General features: G+C 42.9%; 1 protein-coding gene across 3 annotated transcripts in view; it reads left to right on the plus strand.

Moving 5' to 3' along the window:
- Positions 1-25,753, plus strand: part of LOC122557942 (potassium voltage-gated channel subfamily KQT member 1) — a 693,104-nt gene that overhangs the window by 146,541 nt on the left and 520,810 nt on the right. For all 3 annotated transcript variants that reach the window (XM_043706180.2, XM_043706184.2, XM_043706182.2), the window contains exon 3: positions 12,996-13,086. In XM_043706180.2, the coding sequence (XP_043562115.1) occupies positions 12,996-13,086 (91 nt within the window). The remainder of the gene's footprint in view (positions 1-12,995; positions 13,087-25,753) is intronic.

Genomic DNA, 25,753 nt, shown 5'->3' on the forward strand with positions numbered 1-25,753 from the left:
GGCTTTTACAGCAGAAGAAAAAATTGGATCCCAAGAATATCAAAGGAAGAGTTAATAGATGAGATTCTAACTATCATTGCGCTGAACTCCCCAAATGGAAAGACAAGGCCCTCAAAATGCTACATGATGTTATTCTGAGGAGTAGAATGGAGCTCATGATAAATCTGAACAACGTTTACTGACTGCAAGGAGTGCTAGTACTATGATGTATGCTTTCGTCATAGCCTCATGTAACTCTTGCCATGTTTGATTGTGTGTAAACTTCTTCAGTATGTGGGATGGATTCGTTTTTAAATTATTCTTTAATTCCCTCATAGGACATGAACACTGCTGGCTGCACGAGCATTTTTATCTCATCTCTTGTTGCCCTTGAGAAGGTGGTGGTGAACTGCCTTCTTGAAATACTACAATCCGTTTGCTGTAGGTAGACTCCTGATGCTGTCAGGGAGGGAACTCCTTTAAACCCAATGGCACTAAAGGAATGGTGACATAGTCAGCATAGCGTGTAGCTGAGGGGGAACTAGCAGGTGGTGGTGTTGCCATGTATCTGCTGCCCGTGTCCCTCCACTTGGTAGTGGTTGTGGGTTTGGGAAGTGCTGTCTCGGGAGTCTTGGTGAATCTTTGAGTGTATCTTGTAGTTGGTACACACTGCTGTTACTGAGTGTTGGTGTTGGAGGGAGATGTTTGTGAATCAAACGAGCTGCTTTGAGTCATGCAGGCTGCATGCAGAAGTTGTAGAAATGCGGAGGCCACATAAAGTTCACATGCTGCCTGCCTCAACTGCAACAGCGATAATCAGATCACGAACCTACATCTGCAAATGAGCCTGATTGAACTTGCCCTCCTTTATCTCCATTTGCTCACCTTGCTTCCACATCACTTCATACCCTAACATAACAAAGACGTACCAATCTATGTTCTGAAATTTTCCATTGACCTTGCCTTTGGTACAGGGAGCTCCAGGTCACCACTGCCCTCAGTGTGATAACTGAATAGAGCAAATTAAAACTACACAAATTAACGTGACAGAAATTTCAGTGTATTTTGCCAAGGTTAAATTGACATTGCCGGCTTGTAGTTGAGAGAGCACGCAAATGAACTTTTGCCTGGGAGTGCTTGTCTCATAGAGATTGTTTTTGGAACCAACTTGAGCAGTTTTGGAGTCAATCCAAAGGCAGCATTGTCAGGTATTGAATTTAGATGTTAAAAAGACCAGCCAGTGGGTAAAGAGGAGCCAACAGACATCAACAGTGCCAGCAGTACCAAGGGAATAAAGGTCAGCACATAATGAGAGTGAAAAGACTGCCAAGCTGAGGAAAAATAATGACATCTTGGCAGCAGTGAGAAATAAGGCCACAGAATGGGCAATTTAGTGATAGGGTTGTTGGGGGTTATCGAACTAGCAGCTGTCAAATTAGACTAGATGTGGCCCATGCATTGACTATTATTGTGGACCAACAAACTAATATATTTCTCGTGAGGAATTTGGAAATTTTGATCATAATGTTATAGAATTGTGTTTTCCTTGCATGATCTATGCTTTCAGGAGTATTTTAAAATGTATTTTACCAACAAAAACAAATTAAGTTTGTTTGATTGTATGGTGTGGAATGGCATCTTAACACGGTGGCTCAGTCGTTAGCACTGTGCCTCACAGCGCCAAGGACCCAGGTTCAGTTCCTGCCTCGGGCAACTGCCTGTGTGGAGTTTGCACATTCTCCCTGTATCTATGTGGGTTTCCTCCGGGTGCTCCGGTTTCCTCCCACAGTCCAAAGATGTGCAGGTTAGGTGAATTGGCCATGCTAATTTGCCCGTAGTGTTAGGTGTGTTAGTCAGGGGTAAATGTAGTGGGGTGAGTTGCTCTTTGGAGGGTCGGTGTGGACTTGTTGGGCCAAAGGGCCTGTTTCCACACTGTAGGGAATCTAATCTAATCTACTTAGTTATCCAAATGACCCATGAAGTTAACTTTCCTGTGGCAGGGGGAGAGGAAGACTTGCCAAATAGATAAGTCCAATAATTCAATGGATTTAGAATGGAAGCTTCAATTCCTTAATAAAAACATATAAAGCAGCCTTTATAAAGAGAATATTAAAAACTTCCTCACTGCATGTTACGTTGTCAAATGAACAATTTTCATTGTTCTGTTGCTAGTGAAATAGGGTTATGTGCAATGAACCAAGAATGAAATAGTGTGTAGAAATGTTAATCAGGCTTTCTGATCAGACTCAGGAAGAATTCTAAACTACGTCCTTCAGCTGTCCCATGAAGTTATCTTTGTCAAACTACCCAGCCATGGAAAACCTTTCCATCAGGGTGAAGACATTCACACGGATTTCCCCCAGATCATCATTACTGCATCTATCATTAAAACCTATCCCTCCGACTGCATCCTTTTTCGTGCTGAGGGACGTTGAAAAAAGTCACATTTTCACACCAGACTGCCATTTATATTTTGCATCAGGTTCTAATTCCATAAACATGTCAGAGTGTGGGCACTAGATTGCTCATTGAGCTACTACATCCACACCAGGAACTTGCATTTATGTTGTCTTTGTAAAGAGAAAAGCGAAAATCGACAACTTTACAAAATGCCTGCAACGGCAAATTTCTTTCCAAGTCACACATCATTCAGGTTTGGAGGCATTTCACTGTTTCTTCACTGTCACTGTGTCAAATTCCTGGAACTTGCTCCTTAAAAGCATTGTGGATATAGCAGATCAAAAAGACTGCCCATCACTAGGGTGATTAGGGATGTGCAACAAATTCTGGCCTTGCCAGTGATGTCAACATTCTGTGAAAGAAAGGAAGAAAGCAGACATGAAGATGCCAGGTTTAAAGGTCACCGGAGTGTCTGAAATCTTGATTGAAGGGATGGACTTTAGCAAAGAATTCAAAATCAGAAAGAAGTCCATAATAGAATGAGAAGAACAGAATTCGAGAGATTGAGGAAGAAAACTTAAAGAGGAGAGCTGAATCAACTTGTGGTTCTGTCGCCAATTGTGAAGCAAAGGGAAGAGTTCCATTTACCACTGACCTCCTTCTGACCTAGAAAAATAAGTGTGCTATCAAATGGAACTTGAGCTGTTTGGGCATCTAACATGAACAGGATTCAAGATTTGGAGCTGCCGATGCTGGACAGGGGTGTACAAAATTAAAAATTACACAACACCAGGTTATAATCCAACAGGTTTATTTGGAAGCACTAGCTTTCAGAGCACTACTCCTTCATCAGGAGGATTCAAGACATTATGTATTATTTCTGTATTAGTTTCAGCTGCTTAATTGGAGACATGTGCTCTCTTTGTTCAATGGTGCTGTTCTATTTGTGACTAGAATGATATCTGAGCAATCTTAATTCTAGATCTCTCTTCCATTGTTTCCATGTCACTTTCAATGGATTGCAACATTATAGCATAAACAGTTTTTTGTGGCTCAAGTTTTAATTGCCTAACAGAAGAAAGATAAATCAGAGATTTGTTGACCACGCTTCATGTTCTATTGGGTTTCATTCTATTTTACGTGACCTACATAACTGTGTACTTGCTAGAAAATTTCTGTAACAGTGATTGAGAGATCTATGCCTCTGTGGTGTTTACTTCCATATAATTTGATAATAGTCTATTTTGGCCCATTTCCCAATTCAAAGTAATGTCTCAAGTAACATCTGAGGGCTTTAAAGAATTCACCAGGAATTTTGCGAGGTGCCCGATTGGAAAGAAAATGTACTTACTTTGATTGTCACTGTCTTTTGAGAGTAAAGTGAGAAGTTTCCATTTTCTGATGAAATCCTAGGTGTTGTTTGGTCAGGGGCAGTTAAATTGATACCAACCTTGATGTGTTATCTTACAATCTTTAGGCAAATCTAGATATTTGAGCACCCATCATAATGCTATAAATCCACCAGTTGTATGGTATGGAAAATGCCATTCATAGTTCATTGGCATTGTCCATAACTGTTTTTTCATAGCATATATAGTTTCAAATGTTCTTTGGACAGCCACCTGGAGATCCTGAGCAATAGCGATACATTGTTTGAATGTAGGCTAATCTTCAGCTTCACTGGAAGGTCATCAATCCTTGATTTCCTCCTTCTGCCGATGGCAATGAACAAAGATCCGAAGTCCAGCGTGAACAATAGTGACAGAAGACACTCCTTGTTGGATACAACACACTGATCTGAAAGAATACGTAAGGGACTTATTCTCTGCCTTGGAGGCTGTGGAAATGAAGACTATTTGGATCCACTTTCACAAAACTAGAGCAATCCCAGATGTATTCAACAAAACTTCCACTCAACCTTGTCATGTCTTTTTTCCATATGTGCTGAGACATTGATAAGAACCATTGAAAAATAAGTTATTTCATTAAATAAGATAAGCACAGTGCTTGAAGGCCATTGAGTCTTGAATGAATCCAACATGGTCCTGTGTGCAAGGTCCTTTTCCAGCCTAAAGCCTCCTGTTGCAACATTCAGTGTAAATTGGAAGCTGCCCGATTACTTAAACCTTTCCCTTTTTTAAAAGAGAGATGTGGACTGAACTAGGGCGTAAAGGCTAATCAGCATTAAATTTGTTATTCCCAGGGGAATCCTTCTCTATTGATATAATTCTATTCCGTAAAAGGAGGCCACTTAATCAATCATGCTTGTATTATCTCACTAAAACAGCTGCTCCCATAAAAACTATTCCCTAAGCCATTAAAGTTTTTGTTGTTTCAGGTATTTATTCATTTATTTTTTAAAACTATCATGGATTTTAATTCTGAGTCTTCCAGTTTGTTTGCTCTAAACCTTATCATTTAGTGTTGCATCTTAGCCTTTCTCGCAAGATATATCACTTTGTGTTCAATTGCATTAAATATCACATGACGGATATTGGCTCTATCTACCAACTTGTCTATGCCCTCCTGAAATTGCTTATTGCCCTAATGTTTCCCCTTTTTGTAACTGAAAGAAATGGGACAGCTGCATCAATTAAATCCACCAAAGATTTCAAGAGAAACTGCTGTTACCCACAGAGTGGTTAGAATGTGGACATTGCTATCAAGTGGGCTAGTTGGGATAAATAATATTTGGAGGGGCATGATGAACATATGTTTGCAGCAGAGATTGACTCGGTTCATCTGAAGCATAAGTTGTGCAGTGCAGAATTGTTTCTGTGCTGTAAAATAAGATGGCATTAACTTTGTTGGCGGGTTCAGCAATTTTACACTGATGTACAGTGCTGTTTGGCACCACACCTTGTTTTGATCACAGTAAACAAAGCATTCGGAAAGATGAATGAAATCACTAGAAAATAGTGAAAATGGGTAACACAGGGAACTATGAGGAGTTCAAGAAAGTGGGTCTGGGTGGCAGGTTATCCAAAAATAGCTGCAAAGAGCAATCATAAAGCCTTTGATGTCAATAAAGTGTTGTGCAGTTCACATTACTTTCCCTTGGCAAGTCGAAAATATGAGCGCAGCAGAAATGTTATCAGGAAGACGTTATGTTATCTCTATTGATTAGTGATAGCACTTTTGCCTCTGAGTCGGTAGATATGAGTCAAGTCAAGGGATTTGAATGCACAATCTAAACTGAGGAGGCCCTGAGCTGTTGGAGGTGCTGCTTTTCAAGTGAGATGTTCAAACAGTGTTCCACCTGTCATCATATTGTACGTCCAAAATCCCACAGCACAATTTTATAGAAGAACGTTTTCCTGGTGTCCAATCCAATGTTTATCCCTCAACCAACATCACTGAGACAAGCTAGTTTCTTTTAGGTTGTAATGTGGAATCAGGTTGGGTGTAACTAAGAAATAGCAAGGAAAAGAAGTTATGGATGGAAGTCTCTATAGGCTCTCAAAGTTATTTCATTGTCACACAAAGTATACGTCAGAAAATGATAGAGGCATTGATAAAGGGCACTGCAATTTTCATGAGTGATTTTAATCTGCGTATTGACTGGACAAATCAGATAGACATGGATAAACTTGAAAGACTTGTTTCTTAGAGCAGCATATTGCAGAAGCTGCCCAGAAACAGGCTGTTTTAGATCTAATAATGTATAATGAGGTAGGGGTAATCTGAGATCTTATAGTTAAGGATCCACTAGTTGATAAACTATTAGGGCTGAAGGCAGATAAATTGTCATGTTTGAGGGTTTGTATCTAAGGGTTTGGAAGGAAGTGTTGTGGGAGGATTCCAGTAGATTGGAAAATCATTGATATGATGCCTCTGCTCAAAAAGAAAAGGAGACAGAGAGCAGAAAACAATAGACCTGTTTGCCTAACATTTGATGTGAAAATGCTAGAGTCCGTTATGAAGGAAGAAATAACAAAACATATAGAAACATATAGCATAATGCAATCAAACAGAGTCAACATTGTTTTGGAAAGTGAAAACAAATTTGACAAATGTTTTGACAATTAGAGTCATAGAGTCATAGAGATGTACAGCACGGAAACAGATCTTTCGGTCCAACCCGTCCACGCCGACCAGATATCCCAACCCTATCTAGTCCCACCTGCCAGCACCCGGCCCATATCCCTCCAAACCCTTCCCATTCGTATACCCATCCAAATGCCTCTTATATGCTGCAATTGTACCAACCTCCACCAGTTCCTCTGGCAGCTCATTCCATACACGTATCACCCTCTGCATGAAAAAGTAGACCCTTAGGTCTCTTTTATATCTCTCCCCTCTCACCCTAAACCTATGCCCTCTAGTTCTGGAATCCCCCACCCCAGGGAAAAGACTTTTTCTATTTATCCTATCCATGCCCCTCATGATTTTGTAAATCTCTATAAGGTCATCCCTCATCCTCCGACGCTCCAGGGAAAACAGCCCCAGCCTGTTCAGCCTCTCTCTATAAGCTTAAATCCTCAAACCCTGGCAACATGCTTGTAAATCTTTTCTGAACTCTTTCCAGTTTCACAACATCTTTCCGCTAGGAAGGAGACCAGAATTGCACACAATATTCCAACAGTGGCCTAACCAATGTCCTATACAGCTTCAACATGACCTCCCAACTCCAGTACTCAATACACTGACCAATAAAGGAAAGCATATCAAACGCCTTCTTCACTATCCTATCTACCTGCAACTCCACTTTCAAGGAGCTATGAACCTGCACTCCAAGATCTTTGTTCAGCAACACTCCCTCGGGCCTTACCATTAAGTGTATAAGTCCTGCTAAGATTTGCTTTCCCAAAATGCAGCACCTCGCATTTATCTGAATTAAACTCATCTACCACTTCTCAGCCCATTACTACATCTCATCAAGATCCCATTATAATCTGAGGTAACTTTCTTCACTGTCCACTACACCTCCAATTTTGGTGTCATCTGCAAACTTACTTACTATATCTCTTATGCTCAAATATCTCATATATAAATGATGAAAAGCAGTGGACCCAGCACCGATCCTTGTGGCACTCCACTGGCCACAGGCCCCCAGTCTGAAAAACAACCCTCCACCACCACCCTCTGTCTTCTACCTTTGAGCCAGTTCCATATCCAAATAGCTAGTTCTCCCTGTATTCCATGAGATCTAACCTTGCTAACCAGTCCCCCATGGGGAACCTTGTCGAACGCCTTACTAAAGTCCATATAGATCACATCTACTGCTCTGCCTTCATCAATTCTCTTTGTTACTTCTCCAGAAAGCTTAATCAAGTTTGTGAGTCATGATTTCCTATGTGCAAAGCCATGTTGACTATCCCTTATCAGTCCTTGCCTTTTCAAACACATGTACAGCCTGTCCCTCAGGATTCCCTCCATCAACTTGCCCACCACCAATGTATGGCTCACTGGTCTATAGTTCCCTGTCTTGTCCTTACCACCTTTCTTAAACAGTGGCACCACATTAGCCAACCTCCAGTCTTCTGGCACCTCACAAGTGACTATCAATGATACAAATATTTCAGTAAGAGGCCCAGCAATCATTTCCCTAGCTTCCCACAGAGCTCTCGGGCACACGTGATCAGGTCCTGGGGATTTATCCACTTTTATGCATTTCAAGACATTCAGCATTTTCTCCTCTGTAATCTGGACATTTTCCAAGATGTCACCATCTATTTCCTTACATTCTATATATTCCATGTCCTTTTCCACAGTGAATACTGATGCAAAATACTTGTGTGGTATCTCCCTCATTTCCTGCAGGTCCACACAAAGGCTGCCTTGCTGATCTTTGAGGGGCCCTATTCTCTGCCTAGTTACCCTTTTGTCCTTAATGTATTTGTAAAAACCCTTTGGGGTTCTCCTTAACCTTCTTTGCCAAAGCTATTTCATGTCCCCTTTTTGCCCTCCTGATTTCCCTCTTAAGTATACGTTATTGTGGAAGATAGGAACTCTCATATTGGGAATAATTTATTAGCATGGATTGAGGATTGTTAACACACAGAAGACAGAGTCAGGATGAAAGGATCTTTTTCAGGTTAGAAGGATGTAACTAGTGAACACTGCAAGGATCAGTCTCTACGACTTCAATTGTTTACCATCTACATTAATAACTTGGGGGAAGGGCAGAGTGGAAAGCAGGCAAATTTGCTGATGATATAATAATATGTGGGAGGACGCATTGTGATGAGGACTCAAAGATTCTGGAAGTGGATATGGATAGGTTGGGTAAACGGATAGCATCTCGGCTGATGGAGTTTAATTCTGGAAAGTGTGAGGCTATGCGCTTCGGTAGGAAGAACCTAAAGTCTGACTAATGTTTAAATGGGCAGAGACTCCAAAAAAAGTCTAACACTGAGGGTGCTGGGTTTTCTTGTGTATAAAATCTGAAAAGTTAACATGCAGTTGCTTCAAGTAATTAAGAAGGCAAATAGAATTTTGGCCTTTATTGCTAAGTACTGGATTTTAAAAATAGGGAACTGTTTATTGTAGATTAATGTCACCGCTAGTCATTGCTGTTCTCTTATCACATGCATCCGATACCTCTTCTTGTATTCTTTTGTCCTAAGTATAGTTACTATTGGGTGGATTTGTAAACCACATCCACTCATTATTTCTTTTTCAACTATGCATCATCTCCAAATTGATTTTACATCCGAATGTTTTGAAACAAGGTCATTTCTAGTTATTGCACAAGTTTGATTAACAGTGCTATCTCTCCACCTTTGCAAGGTTTCCTATTCTTCTTGAATGTCATCTGCTCCTCAAGTTTTGGGATCCACTCCTTATCATCATGCACCCTTCCTTGTCTTCGTAACAGCTATAAGATGATTTTCATTAACTTCAACATGAGCTATCAATATGTCACGGTGGCTCAGTGGTTAGCACTGCTGCCTCACAGCACCAGGGACCCGGGTTTGATTCCCGGGTGACTGTCTGTGTGGACTTTGCACATTCTCGATATGTCTGTGTGGGTTTCCTCCAGGTGCTCCGGTTTCCTCCTGCAGTCCAAAGGTGTGCAGGTCAGGTGGATTGGCCATGCTAAATCACCCATAGCATTAGTTACATTAGTCATGGGGTAAGTGTATGGAAATGGGTCTGGGTGGGTTACTCTTTGGAGGGTCGGTGTGGACTTGTTGGGCCAAATGGCCTGTTTCCACACTGTAGGGACTCTAATCTACTATGGATGCTGGAAATCTGAAACTCAGCAGACTGGGCAGCACCTATGAAGAGGAAAAAGCAGAATTAATGTTATAGGTTTTCAAAGGAGAGTAGTATCAGACTTGAATTGTTTGCTCTGCCTCTGTTGCCAGACCAGAGTTTCTTCAGTAACTTAGATGCTTTTATTTCAGCTATCAGTTTATTTACTTTGTTACAAATGCTGTGTGTATTTATACACAGAGCCTTGAATTTTGTCCTTGTGTTAATCTTGGTCTTGATGGTCAGTGTATTCTTCAACTTTTTTCTTTCTGTGTTCCTTCCTGTCACTCTCTGACCCTCGTTTCCCACATACTGCTTTTCTCCCTTATCTCATCTCTACTTTTCAGTACTGTACACCACATCTTTCCTCATTTGATCCCTCACCCCTCTATTCACCTTAAGTCTTCTTTACTTGATGAGTATGTAATTTTCAAGAAAATTGGCCACAACACTCTCATTGGTATCACTCCCATTTTCCCTTGTATACGTACCAGGGACCAAAGGATAGGAACACATACTTATAGAACATAGAACGTAGAACAATACAGCACAGTACAGGCCCTTCGGCCCATGATGTTGTGCCAAGCATTCATCTTAATCTAAGATCAACCTAACCTACATACCCTTCAATTTACTGCCGTCCATGTGCTAGTCCAGCAGTTGCTTAAATGTCCCTAAAGTCTTTGACCCTACTACCACTGCTGGCAGTGTATTCCACACACCCACCACGCTCTGCATAAAGAACCTACCTCTGACATCTTCCTTATATCTTCCTCCAATAACCTTAAAATTATGACTCCTTGTGACAGTCATTTCTGCCCTGGGAAAAAGTCTCTGGCTATTCACTCTATCTATGCCGCTCATTAGCCTGTACACCTCTCTCAAGTCACTTCTCTTCCTTCTTCTCCCCAGTGTGAAAAGCCCTAGCTCTCTCAACCTCTCTTCATAAGACACGTCCTCCAATCCAGGCAGCATCCTGGTAAATCTGCTCTGCACCTTCTCTAAAGCATTTACATCTTTCTTATAATGTGGTGACCAGGACTGGACACAATATTCCAAATGTGGTCTAACCAGGGTTTAATACAGCTGCCGCAAAACCTTAAACTCAATCCCCTGTAAATAAAAGCCAAAACACCATATGCCTTCTTAACAACCCTATCAACTTGAGTGGCAACTTTGACGGATCTATGTACGTGGACCCCCAAGATCCCACTGTTTCACACTGCCAAGAATCCTGTCTTTAACCCTGTATTCAGCAAATGTTCAGCACCCTATGCCAATTTGCATGCTTCTCGGTAATAGTCCAGAGATTAATCTTTGAGTTTTTGTTCTTTTTGTAATTATATTCTCATACAATCAACGCTGAAACACATTTTCCTGGTTCCACCAATGTCACTGGTACCTGGATTAACCGTGACAATGGGATCCTACCCATTATACTTCAGACTCCTCTCCAGCCCTGAGCCGGTGTCCCAAACGCTGGCACTGGGCAAGCAAATAACCGCCTGGACTTGCACTTCTTGCTGCAAAGAATGGTGCCAATCCCCATCATTATTCAGTCCCCAACTATTACTATTTGTCCAACTCGAATGGCTTCTTCATGGTCACTTTGTTCATCCACCCTGCCATCTTATGTAAACAAGCTGAGACAGCTCCAAACTGACTGACCAATTGCACGCGCCATCACCCCTTACTTGCCTCACTCCCACTTGCCCCTCCTACTCCTGACTGCTGACCAAATCAGAAGACGTACTATAATAGGTGTGCCTGCCTCCTAGTCCAAACATCCCTTCCCTGCCCTGTCACAGTGCCTGTAGCGCAGCCTTTAGCTCAATGACATTGAGCTCAAGCTTTTCAAGCAGTAAAAATGCAGATGTGCTTGCCCTACAATCTAATAGTATCCAGGAGCTTTGACGTGCCGCAGTCTTGACGCATCACCTATCCTGCCACCCTTAATGAGCTTCAGTTAATTACTAAAGATAGTGCCCCACCCAGCACCAAACCCACAAAACAGCTGAAGCTGATGGTCAAGTGAAAATTTCAGAACTGGCATAGATTGTTTTGAGGAAAGCTGAAGAGCTGGAGACCGAAGGGCACTATGTGAAGTGACAGTACAGATCAGGCTTTTATCCATGGAGCATTGGAGGTGGAGGGCTGATCTTATAGAGGGTTTCCCTACATCTCTGCTTTAAACTATCTTGACACTAGACTCTGGAATTCCCTCTCGAAATGCTTGCACCTATACTTCTCTTTTAAAGCCATAGTGCTTTGACAAAGTTTATACTGACCTCAGGAGGATTGACATTTCTTTCATCTCAAAAATACACTTTATTCATAAAAAATATCTTTACAGTTCAGTTCTGTACAGTAGCGTAAAAAAGGAAACAAACAAACATTGGAATTTGACTCCATCCAAACAACCAAAGGCATCTCTTAGTTGAACCAGACTATATGTAAATACATTTGAGGCTCTTGGGGGGGCCTGGTAACTGCACAGGCACCCATTTATCTTCAACCAAAAGACCTCAGATAGTGGTCTTTCCTCACTGTGCCTTGGCAGCAGCTGCTCCATGCACGTAGACCTTGGATTGTACCAGTCTGCCACACTCGGCCAGGGCCAATTCCTTGTTCTGAAAGACAGGAGGACTGACAATCTTTTTGCTATTGTGTTACATCCAAGGGATCTCCTGACAATTCCATCAAATAGCCGGATGAATAGCAAGAGCACCTTTCTTGTGGGTGTGGGGTGGTGGAGGTGAAGTTGATCAGTAATGTACAATTCATGAGGCTCTTGGCAGGTTGAGTGTGTCTAGGCTTCCTGGCAGTTTGACATCTTTTCAAGTTAGCTGGAATTAAGGCAGGTTTCATTTTTATTTATTCATATCTACGTGCAAATAAATCTCTCTGCATGCAGGGAAGCTTAACTGCTGTTGACTGTGCTAGGAAAGGAGGGGGAGAAGGAAAGGGACATCTTTTTCTTAAGAAGTTGTGTTTTGAATAGAAGTGAAACGATTCAGAGAAAGAATGAATTCTAAGGAGTGATACGTCACACTGTGAGCTAACACTTAAAGCGCCTATTTTCTTTGTAATATTGTCAACAATTTGACTTCCTCAATGTTGGTGTCACTGCATTAAAAGATTGAGGATCTATTGCAACTTTAATTTACTTTTAGATTAGCAAATTGGAAAGAAGGTGCAATTATATTTATCCAGGTTGTAAAAACAGTGCAATTGTACTTTATTTCCTCATTATATTATGACCATATGATTAATAGAGGGAAGAATAATGTACTTTTTCTCCTTCTCAAAGATTAGGGGTTGTGTTGTGTCCAAAACCAATAGTATTCTATGTGATGAATCTAAAGTTATGTGTTTTTATTTTGCAACACAGCTAATTGTTTGCTTTCATTTTCCAGATTTCTTATCGTTCTGGTTTGTCTCATCTTCAGCGTCATGTCGACAATTGAGCAGTACCATTACTTTGCCAATAGAGCTCTTGTTTGGATGGTATGTAAACAAATGATCTGAACCTTTGAAAACATTGTTATCTCTCTGTGTGTACTGTGGAACTTTTCAGCATGTTTCCTGGATTGAGTGGCATTGCCATTGATTGGTCAGTATGTACATGGAAATCTTAGAGTCTTTAACCTGAATGATTTAAGTTGATCTAATATTTGAATTATGATGAAAACCATCCATTCCAGGTGTTGAACTTAAAGAACCAACTTCCCTGCTGTTCCTCCAATGACCTGTTGTGCATCTGTTTCTTGTGCAGTTTTGAAGACCTTGTAAAATCCAATCCAGGCCTTTGATTGATCTTTACATTTCCTTTCATTTTGGCCAGTCATCTCAAGTGCTCATTGAATGGGTCTGATAGTTCTCTGATTTAATTCCTTGCTTAATTGACTGCTTTCTTTTTTGATTCGTTCATGGAACGTAGAATCCCCTCAGTGTGGAAGCAGCTCACTTGGCCCATCGAGTCCACACTGACCCTCCAAAGAGAATGCCACCCAGTCACAACCCCCTATCCTATAACCCTGCATCACCTAGCCTGCACATCATGGGCAATTCAGCATGGGTAATTCACCTGACCTGCACATCTTCGGACTGTGGGAGGAAACCGGAGCACCTGGAGGGAACTTACACAGACACGGGGAGGATGTGCAAACTCCACACAGTCAGTCGCCTGAGGCGGGAATTGAACCCGGGTCTCTGGCGCTGTAAGGCAGCAGTGCTAACCACTGAGCCACCGAGTCGCTGGGCAGGCTGGAATTGAAGACCCATCTCCAATTGCTCAGAAAGCATTCAAGAGTCATCCACATTCCCAGAAGGACATTGGATGCCTTTAGCCATTCTTGATTGTCATAAAAACCCATTTGGTTCAATTATATCCTTTAGGGAAGGAAATCTGTCAACCTTATCTGGTCTGGCCTATGTGTGCCTTCACACCCAAGGTAATGTGGCTGACTTGTAAATGCTCTCTGAATAGTTAGGAATGGGCAATAAATGCTGGCCTAACCCCTGACATTGGCATCCCATGAATTAATTTTTATAAAAGCAGACATTTGAGCAGGAAGTTAAATGGGAGAACATTCCAAAGTTGCTTGAATACTGAGCCCTGAGTATCCCACACTTTTTAATTTAATGTCTTGTCAATTGATTCTGAATTTAAGTGCCTGTGAGATTACTCATATGAAATCTGAGATCTGGTAATGATGAAATACAGTCTGGAGGAAAAGGGATGAGATTGTAGTTTGAAGTTTGCTTTTCAAGATCAGTAATGTTGGTGGTAGGAACTCGGGAAATCTGGGTTATACAATCGGAGGAGTTTCAGAATAGACGAAGAGTATTCAGGCCTTGCTGTTTTTATCTGGTGTCACTCTCCCACATCAGGCCATGCAGAAGCAGATGGGGACAGGTGGAAATAAAGCAACAATATTTAAAAGAAGGAAGAAGATTTCCCTTAACTCAGCACTCACCACGAGTCATTGGGCAGCTAAGTTGTGGTAAATATCAGAAAAATTCAAATTGAAGGCTGAAAAACTGGCTGCAGGGATTTTTTTTCAAAGAACCTGAAGTTCTGCCTTGCGCACTCAGTTTACGTTTCAAAGATTTCCGTCCAACTTACTCAACCAGTTGGGTGAATACCTTGTGGGAAGAGGACAAAAAGAAGGATTGGACGGATGATGAAGGAATTTTTTGAATCAGTGCAACATTGAAATATGTCCTCTCACCGACGAGCTGCCACACTTTTTGTCTTGCACTGTGCTCTGGTTGAAGTAAATTTGGACAGTGGAAGTGGTGAGGGAGAGAAACCTGAAAGTGTTGGCTAATCACGCTCACTTAAAACGCTGCGCTAATCTCGTCCTCCTGTGTCAAACCAGTCCGTGTTAATCCTTTCTGCTGGGAGGTTTCCAAAATGTGGGTAAAAATGTTAAACGGTGTGTGACGTAGGAGCCCCAGGCCTGTGTGTGGTCATGGTTCAGTACAGCAGAGCTTTCAGCTATCTGTTCTGAGATAACCTAGGCTGCAGTGGTGACGGAGTAGAAATCTTGACATTAATTGAGGTTCGGTGAGATGAAGTTCGGGTTAAAACCGCTTGCGGGTCGCAAACTGCAGTCGGGAGTGTGGTCGGCTGCCAAGTGTGCCAACTGTTGGACTCTCTTGCTGACGCGCAATGTCATTTGTTTTGGGGGAGACATTTCCCAACCTGCTTTCCCAAGCCAACACCTCTCGCTCCTGGCTATCTCCGCGATTCAGGTTTTTCAATGTCACATTTTTCTTTAATTAAGTCCTGGTTTGGTTCCAGTGGCATCATGAGATGGCTTTCTCGTCAGACTCGCGTCATTTGTAATGATTCGGGGCTGTTGCCAGTACTGCGTTCCCATTCTAAGCCATGCTATTCACATGGCTCTGTAGGAATTGCCGGGGCAAACTGCACTGGCTGTTACATGCATGGGGGAACACTGGGGTAACAGCGCTGGTAAATTCTTGAGGCAGCTTTCCTTGATGTGTCTCTGTGCCTTCAGCCAGTGCAGAGTGTTAGATGACAACGATCCCTAATAAGTTGTCAAGTGATGTTGGAGGAGCAGAGACTGCTTCATGTCCTTTAAGTGTCTTCTCCCATGCAGTATTTTCACGACCATAATAAGACCTTGAAATCACTGCTGACTGTGACAGTGTCATTAGCAGATAGAATCCTGCTTAAGGCACACTCTTTTTAGTTTTAAAAGCTCCTTCTGATATAATCTTCCAGAACAATGCAAAGAAGCTACAAATAAAGTTTGATAACACTTAGCTTTTAAAAATTCTGTCTCTCAGCATCTGGTTATGTTTTGTTCAGTCATTCCAGTTGGTAATTCAAGAAAATACAAGTTTCAGTTCCATCTGTAATATACCCAGACTCCAATAGATGGCGGCGTTGCCTATATTTTTTCATCTTTTATCCAAACTTTATGGATGCTCAAGGATCCCAGCCACCTGGAAAACAATAATTTTAGGCTCTGGTCTCGAAATCCTGATTCCCAAATACTGAGCTGACACACGAGAGGCGATGATGAATTTTATCAGCTATGTCTAGCTTCACTGAGAGGGTCAGTGCATTGAGTCTAGGAGTTGGGTGGTCATTTTGTGGCTGTACAGGACATTGCTTAGGCCACTTTTGGAATACTGTGTTCAATTCTGGTCTTCCTCCTATTGGAAAGATGTTGAGAACCTTGAAAGGGTTCAGAAAAGATTTACAAGGATTTTGCCAGGGTTGGTGGGTTTGAGCTATCGGTAGCAGCTGAATAAGCTGGGGCTGTTTTCCCTGGAGCGTCAGAGGCTGAGGGGTGACCTTATAGAGATTTATAAAATCATGATGGGTATGGATAGGATAAATAGACAAGGTATTTTTCCCGGGGAGTCCGAAAGTGGAGGGCATAGGCTTAAAGTGAGAAGGGAAAGATTTAAAAGGGATCTAAGGAGCTACTTTTTCAAGCAGAGGGTGGTGTGTGTATGGAATGAGCTGCCAGAGGAAGTGGTGGTGGAGGCTGTTACAATTACAACATATGAAAGGCATCTGGATGGGTGATGAATAGGAAGGGTTTGGAGGGATATGGGCCAATTGCTGGCAGGTGGGACTAGATTTATTTAGGTCAGCATGAATGAGTTGGACCGGAGGGTCTGTTTCTATGCTGTATATCTCTATGACTCCATAAGGAAAACAGCACACGTTTTCCAGGAACCTGACGTTTGCCTTAAAATGGGGTGAGCTAGGGGAAGAAAGGGTTTTGCTTTGGGAGCTGGTTGGTGAGGACTTTGGTTTTCAGTTTGCTTAGTGAAGGGCCCATTTACTCCTATATTTTAGCAAAAAAGTTAACAATGGCTTGGAGCTCAGTGTCTGAGTCTGCACGTGTGTAATTATCATCCACATACTGAGGTTGAAGTGGTTTTGGATTGACAGTGGAGTAGGTTGAAGAGCTCCTTGCCTGTGGGTAATTTGCTGGAGGTAAGATCCAGGACTACAGTGAGAAAATTAGCAAAGAAAGTTGTTGCAATGACAAAGCACCTGTTTGAGCCCCAGTCTTTGCAGATTTGGGAATGAGCCTCCATGACCTGCCTCTGAGACAAATATCCATAACTCCATTTTCTCAATACTTCGTCCAGCTTGGTCTTGGTGTCACCCTGGTCCAGAATGAAGTAGATCAGACCTTTAATTGTCCTTGTTAAACTATGTCCCCTATCAGGCACTAATTGCACTATTTAACTCTCTGCCCCTTAAAGCTCTAATTGCCTCTCGTTAACTCTCATAATGCTCTCTTTCCATTCCTTAACCCTCTGCCCCACTGTGCTCTCTTTCCCCTCCTTAACTACATAATGCTCTCTTTCCCCTCCTTAATTCTGCACCCCACGATGCTCTATTTCCCCTCCTTAACTCGCTGTGCCATAATGCTCTATTTCCCCTCCTTAACACTCTGCCTCATAATGCTGTTTGCCCCTCCTTAACTCCCTACCCCCTATTTTGCTATAATTGACCCGTTTAACACTCTGCCACACCCCCTCCCTCATTATTGCTGTTTAACCCTGGGGCAGATGGGATCTGTGCTGAAATTCTGAGACACTGTGGAGGTTCGTTTCTATCATCGTGGTACATAACCCATATCCCTCACCTCAGAAGAAAGGCTCGTGCCAGAGAATCTGGGACAGCATTGTGCTTGTGACTAGATTGATGTTGGTGGGCCAGAGCGATTGTGGGAGCTGTCTCCTTCGCAAGGCTCCTCCTGAGCCAGCTCTTGCCAAAGGTCTAAGTGTAGTCTGCACCCATCGAGAGGCACTGCAATCTCGAGGGAAATCAAAGGAACAGCACCAGCCTCTATACGTGGCCGTTTTTAACCTCAGGAAAGCCTCATGTATTTAGCTCCCCTCATGAAACCTGTCAGCATCCTGCCAGCTATGGTCCTCAGTAACAAAACCTCTCAGACCCTTTAATCCAGGCAGCAATGAGATGAAGGATTGATTTTATATTTATTAATGCTGGTTGGAACATGATGGTTGGCCAGAATAACATTACAGTGCTTTGTTCTTCTTATTGACTGTGTTGTTGGATCTTTTTTATATCCAAACGGGGACTTTGTCTTATTGTCTCTGCCAATGACTGGCCTTTTTGACAGTGCTGCACTCCAGCAGTACAGCAGCAAAGTGGTAAATTAATTCCATGGTGAGGGTTGAACATACAACCTTCTGTCTCAGAGTTAAAAGCTTGGCCAAGTGAGCCTGTTAATAAGAACTACAACACGTGCGACGATTAATGGGAAGCCGGTATGGAAGTATCAGACAAAACTACACATTTCAGATTGGGGTTTAGGTTCCATGTTATGTTAGAGTCATAGAGATATACACCATGGAAACAGATCCTTTGGTCCAACTCGTCCATGCCAACCAGATGTCCTAAATTAATCTAGTCCCATTTGCCAGCATTTGGCCCATATCCCTCTCAACCCTTCCTATTCTTATAACCATTCCAGGTGCCTTTTAAATGTTGTAACTGTACCAGCCTCCATCACTTCCTCTGGCAGCTCATTCCATACACGTACCACCCTCTGCGTGAAAACGTTGCCCCATAGGTCCCTTTTATATTTTTCCCCTCTCACCCTAAACCTACACCCTCTAGTTCTGGATTTCCCTACCCCGGGAAAAGATCATGTCTATTTATCCTATCCATGCCTCTCATAATTTTGTAAACCTCTCTTAAGTCACCCCTCAGCCTCCGATGCTCCAGGGAAAACAGCCCCAGTCTATTCAGCTGCTCCCGATAGTTCAAACCCACCAACCCTGACAACATCCTTGTAAATCTTTTCTGAACCCTTTCAAGTTTCACAACATCCTTCTTATAGGAGGAAGACCAGAATTGCTCGCAATATTCCAATAGTGGCCTAACCAATGTCCTGTACAGCTACAACATGACCTCCCAACTCCTGTACTCAATACTCTGACCAATAAAGGAAAGCAAACCAAATGCCTTCTTCACTGTCCACATTCTGCTGGGTTTAATGAGGGGAAGTTCAGACAGGATCCTGACTCAGATTGCTCTTTAATGTCTAGCTCGTCGCTTATGTCAGGCCATTGTATATTAAAAAAAGCTGGAAATCCTGACAATGCTTGATAGTGTCCCTTTTGATCACTGTGATCCCTTGTCCTGCTTTCATATTTTAATTTCAATTCATGTCAGGGTTAACCTTTTCAGTACTGTCTTATCAGTGACTGCTGTCTTTAGTGTGGATATGATATGCAGGTTCTTTTGCTTTTCAGATCCCTGTCCAACTTACATGAATAAGTCACTCAGTCCTTCGAACCTGCTCCATCATTCGACAGTACCTGGTTTTAGATTAGATCTCTTACATTATGGAAACAGGCCCTTTGGCCCACCAAGTTCATACCACCCCTCCAAAGAGTAACCCACCCAGACTCATTCCCCTTCCCTATATTTACTCGTGACTAATGCACTCTAACGTAATGGGCAATTCACCTAACCTGCACATCTTTAGATTGTGGGAGGAAACCCACGCAGACGCGGGGAGAATGTGAAAACTCCACACAGATGGTTACCTGAAGTGGAATTCGAACCCAGGTCCCTGGTGCTGTGAGGCAGCAGTGCTAACCACTGCGCCACCATGCCACCACTTTTAATGTCAACTCAATGTTCCTGCATATGTCCAGTAATCCTTCACCCTTTTGGTGATCAAGAATCCATCTACCTCTACCTGAAAAATATTTTTAAGATTCTGCATCCACTTGAGGAAAAGACTCAGTCCTCTGAGAGAAACAAAATGTAACCTCTATCGTAAATGGATGACACACAATTTGCAAACTCTTTGTAGATTCTCTTACAAAGGAAACATCCTCCCCAAAGGCAGCCAGTCATTTACCTCAGGATTATGATAGGTTTTAATTAAGTTACCTCTGACTCTTCTAAACTCTACAGGACACAGACTAGCCTATTCAGAGAAGGTAATCCACTTATTCCAGGTATTAGTCTAGTAAACCCTCTCTGTTTCCACCACACTGGCAACCTTCTATAAGTACGGTGGCCAGTGTTTCTGAAGGGACTTCCTGTTCCTGGTCAAGGAAAGCCAATTAGGAGGGTGCCACGCAGTAGGATGGCCACACTGAGCTGAAACCTTTATCAGTGATGTTAAGCCACAGTAGCTGCTGAATGACCAGACCCACCATTCTAGGAAATGGGAGCAACAGGGCTCCACTCATTTACAAAACAAAAGTCCTTCACTTTTCACGATTTTAATCAACCTGTTGAGATGTGTTACAGTATATCTCGGGAGCACGTAAGACTTGCCGCTCCAGACATGGGGACTGCCATGAGAGCCCTAACTTATACCCACAGTCAAATCCTTTATTGGAAATATCTTCACCCATTTAGTCCAGTTATGTTCTTATTAACCTGTTCAGAGCTGTTATGACGCACTTCTGGAGCAGGTGGGATTTGAACCCAGGCCTCCTGGTTCAGAGATAGGAATACTACCATTGCGCTACAAAAATCCAATCTCATTGCTTCAACGTGCATGATCCTAATCTGCTTTACTATCAATCATCAATCAGTAATTAGCAGGAAACAAGGCCAGATGAAACAGTGGCTCAGTGGTGAGGCAGCAGTGCCAACAGCACCTGAGACCCAGGTTCGATTCCAGCCTCGGGCAACTATCTGTGTGGAGTTTGCACGTTCACCCCATGTCTGCATGAGTTTATTCCCACAGCCCAATGATGTGCAGATTAGGTAGATTGGCCATGCTAAATTGCCTGTAGTGCCCAGGGATGCGCAGGCCAGATGAATTACCCATGGGAAATATGGGGTGATGGGGTTAGGATGGGGGATGGCATCTGATTGGGATGCTGTTCAGAGGGTTGGTGCATGCCTGATAGGCCGAATATCATTGTGAGTCTACAATTGGTTCAATAGCAGATAGTTAAAGCTGTGTCAATCATTTGGGTTTAAACATTGATGTTTCCTGTATTACAGTGCTTTAAAAGCACTTGGTTTGGCTGTAATGCATTTTGAGACTTTTGGAGGTCACGAAAGGGGCTATATCTTTAGAATCATAGAATTCCTATAGTGTTGGAACAGGCCATTAGACCCAACAAGTTCACATCGGCCCTCTGAAGAATATCCCAACCAGACCCATTCCCCTACCCTATTACTTTACTTTTACCCCTGACTAATGCACCTAACCTACACATCCCTGACCACATTGGCAATTCAACATGGCCAATTCATCTAACCTGCACATCTTTGGATTGTGGGAGGAAACTAGAGCACCTGGAGGAAACCCACGCGGACACGGGGAGAATGTACAAACTCTACACAGACAGTCAGTCAAGGCTGGAATTGCACCCAAGTCCCTAATGCTGTGAGGCAGCAATGCTGACCCACTGGGCCACCATGCCACCTTGCATAAAGTTATGGCTTTGTTTTTACTTAGGCATGAGGGACATTGCTGGAGGTGAATGTTCTCGGTCCGCAGTTTGCACATTTCTTCTGTGTGTCACTTCACAAATGAAACGAATGCAGCAAATGAAGATAGTGCCGGTGGTGTGGAGAGCTGTGACCAGAGGCATTGCCTAGGAGAATGTGCAATATGGGTGCTGGCGATAAGCAGTTAGTTGTTTGTCAAACCCATGATCAGTCAGTTTTTTAGCTGGGCAGCATGAGTGGCTGGATGGGGCAGCTCCAGTAGTGCGTCGGCTGCTAAACATAGAGAAAATATGTTTCGGGTGCCCCCCCCCTCCCCCATTTGGCATAAAGGGTCACCTTGTGGATGGCAAACTGGAAACAAAGCATGAGAAGGGGCTTCAAACTCTGTCTGCCGCTCCCCTCACAGGATATTCCGAGTGGTGTTCCACAGGGAACAATGCCGGAACTACTGTCATTCACCACACGCACCCACATTTATTCCTGGCAGCTGCTATGTATCACTTGGCAGTGACTGTACTACACAGCGGAGGAGCATTGATAATGAACACAGCCCTGCCTAATACAGACCGGCAACTGAACTGCACTCCCTTTGTCCCAGCAAACTCTGGACAAATGACTACTCCCATCCAACCATGTTGCCTTGGTGCAATTAAGAGCCACATTTCCTTCCACATGGTCTCTCCCCTGCCTACTGATGGCTCTGATTCACACTGAGCTTTAGCCATCACCAGTTTCAGCGTAGTAACATCCTCTCAAGTGACTGAGTGTGCCAGACAGTGGGTCCTTCTGGTCTTCAAAGATTCATGCCGATCTAACCTCTGAGAAAGGAGAAAGAAGCTGCTTCTATCTGTACAGCAACATTTTTTGTCTGGTTTCCTGACTGAATTGTGATCAAAGTGTGGCAATTGGCATGGCTGCCAGCACAGAGCCCACAGCAGTGAGTGGACATAATTACTCCTGGATGAACATCCGTACTGCCCAGAGGTAAACCCTTTCTCACTCAAATGAGTTTCACAGCGTTCTCTTTTTGTTTATAAATTTAATTTCAAAGGAAAGCCCATGGCATCAACTCACTGATCTACAACACACTGCACCCTTTCTCAGTTGAAGAGGGAAGTATTGGAAACCACACATGGCTTCTTCCCCTTTGAGAGTGCAAGATCAGAGAATTTCATCTCTGAAGAAAATTGTGCAGAATTCAAAATCCCACCCCTTTCTTTGCAAGTGTGGAGTGTTTACTTAGTTTCAGTCAGTACTGAACCACCTCATTGGAGGCCTTAATGCAAGTGACGGGTGTTCCTTTGGCCTCTCACTCTCTCTCTCACACACACAAACTCACACATGCACTCACTCTCTCACACACACACATTCACTCTCCCACACACACTCTTACACACACACACACACTCTCTCTCTCTCACACACACAGACACACACTCACATTCACTCTCTCACACACACACATACACACACATTCACTCTCCCACACACACTCTTACACACACACACACACACACTCTCTCTCTCTCACACACACAGACACACACTCACATTCACTCTCTCATACACACACATTCACTCTCCCACACACACTTACACACACACACACACACTCTCTCTCTCTCACACACACACATTCACTCTCTCACATACACACAGACATATACACACACACACACTCTCTCACACACACACATGCACACACATTCACTGTCTCATATATACACACACACAAGTCAATCATTAAGCAATGCTTTCTGCAAATCACTGCACTCCATAGAACTCTGAGGCCTGTTGTCTTTTGTATCATGTTTGATTTTACATCTGACCTTAGCCAGCTGGAGTTCCATTGTTTTAAGTGCAACGGTGCATCTGATGTTACAAATCCAAATCAGCTGAGATGGGCGCAGCAGCTTTGGTTCCCAGGACAAACAATAACGGCATGAGTCTATCCTTCTGAGAAAGTTGCCAATTGATCACAGCTGAAGTGATGCTCTTTGATTTGAATCGGCGCTTTGGATGGCCCTGCCAGCTGTTGCCGATAGTGACCAGCCCACAGGTTGCTTCTGGGAAGCCAGAGGCTACATGTGGATTGGCTGCAGTAACCACTGGGGCCGGTAGCGCGTCTTAGTGGATTGTGATGTCACCGCAATCTGCGCTCTTTGACTCGCCTTGCTGAGGAGGCAAACTCCCTTCAACTGGTGCAACCATTACCAGGCAGAAGGGGAAGCAAGCATTGCATTTGCATAGCACCCTTCACATCATCCCAGTGTGCTTTACCAGCAATGTGTAGTGAACGTTGTAAGAAGACCTTAGAGTGCAGGTTCATAGCTCCTTGAAAGTAGAATTGCAGGTGGATAGGGTAGTGAAGAAGGCATTTGGTATGCTTCCCTTGATTGGTCCGAGTATTGTGTACAGGAGTTGGGAGGTCAAGTTGCGGCTGTACAGAACATTGGTTAGGCCACTTTTGAAATATTGCATGCAATTCTGGTCTCCTTCCTATCGGAAGGATGATGTGAAACTTGAAATGGTTCACAAAAGGTTTACAAGGATGTTGCCAGGGTTGAAGGATTTGAGCTGTTGGGTGAGGCTGAATAGGCTAGGGCTGTTTTCCCTGGAGCGTAGGAAGCTGAGGGGTGACCTTATAGAGGTTTATAAAATCTTGAGGGGCATGGATAGGGTAAATATACAAGGTCCCTTCCCTGGGGTAGGGGAGTCCAGAACGAGAGGGCATAGGTTTATGGTGAGAGGGGAAAGATATAAAATGGACCTAAGGGGCAACTTTTTCACACAGAGGATGGTACGTGTATGGAATGAGCTGCCAGAGGAAGTGGTGGAGGCTGGTACAATTACAACATTTAAAAGGCATCAGGATATGTATATGAATAGGAAGGATTTAGAGGGATATGGGCCAAGTTATGGCAAATAGAACTGAATTAGGTTAGGATATCTGGTCGGCATGGGCAAGTTGGACCGAAGATTCTGTTTCACTCCTGTACAGTTCTATTACTCTTTGACTAATGTCATTGACCATATCTGTATGTGTGGTGGATAAATTGCATTATCTCTCTGGTCATCAACCGTGAAGACCAGTCCAAAATACCTGTTCAAATTACATTTAAAAGGCATCTGGATGGGTATATGAATAGGAAGGGTTTGGAGGGATATGGGCTGGGTGCTGGCAGGTGGGACTAGATTAGGTTGGGATATCTGTTATCTGGTCAGCATGGATGAGTTGTACAACAGAATTTCAGTTTAGCAGTCCATCCGAAATGATAGTGCAACATTGCTTCCTGAGTACGCTGAAAGGTGATGATTGACTAGGTTGCTGGGATGGGATTTACAGCATGGGGCCCAGATTTTGGAACATTAGTCTCAGAAAGGGTACTCTTTTGCCACAGTTTTAATAAGAGACTTCTGGAATAAGTTCTCAGGCCAAGCAGTGAAGTGGTTAACTACAACTTAATCTGCTGAATGCAAAATAGCTGGTCTGTCAGGTAACCATTGGGTTAGCATCTTTTGTCTTTCTGTTTCTCTCACTTGCTCTCTATCTCAAGAGACGATGGATAAAACTGGAATCTGTTGTGTGGGACATGGAGCTGAGGTGAATGCAACAAAAGAGTTGACCCCAAGCGATAGCTTACCATCTAGTTTCATCTTGTTGGCTTAATTTTTATTTTGTTAATTTTTACAATTCCATCCTTCCTTCCTGACATAAAAGAAACTATCAAAACATTTTAATAGTTAATATAAAATGTGCTAAGTATAATAATAAGTGTAATATATTTTACTGGATAGTGACTCCAGGCAAAATGAGATGAAATTAAAAAAGGTTAACTATAAAATTTGAGTTGCCAATGTTCATTTTCTTTTTTTGTAGTTTACCTTTTCCCCGTTAGTGTTCAATAATTTTTTTCATGTGTGCTGATCTGTAACTTGCAAGGTTTTGTCAACCCATACATTGTTGTACTGGTACTAAAACAGAAATTGCTGGAAAAGCTCAGCAGGTCTGGCAGCAGCTGTGGAGAGTAAGCAGCGTTAACATTTCGGGTCCAGTGACCCTTCCTCAGAACTCGACACGAAACGTTAACTCGGCTTGCTGTCCCCAGATCCTGCCAGCTCTGCTGAGCTTTCTCAGCAATTTCTGCTCTTTTTTCTGATTTAGAGTTCTTTTGGATTTTTTATTGTACTGGCTACGCTGGCAGAGAC

This window comes from Chiloscyllium plagiosum, unplaced genomic scaffold, assembly GCF_037043375.1.
Source record: "Chiloscyllium plagiosum isolate Xiang-an unplaced genomic scaffold, Cpla_swu_hap1 HiC_scaffold_18, whole genome shotgun sequence".
NCBI lineage: Eukaryota > Metazoa > Chordata > Chondrichthyes > Orectolobiformes > Hemiscylliidae > Chiloscyllium > Chiloscyllium plagiosum.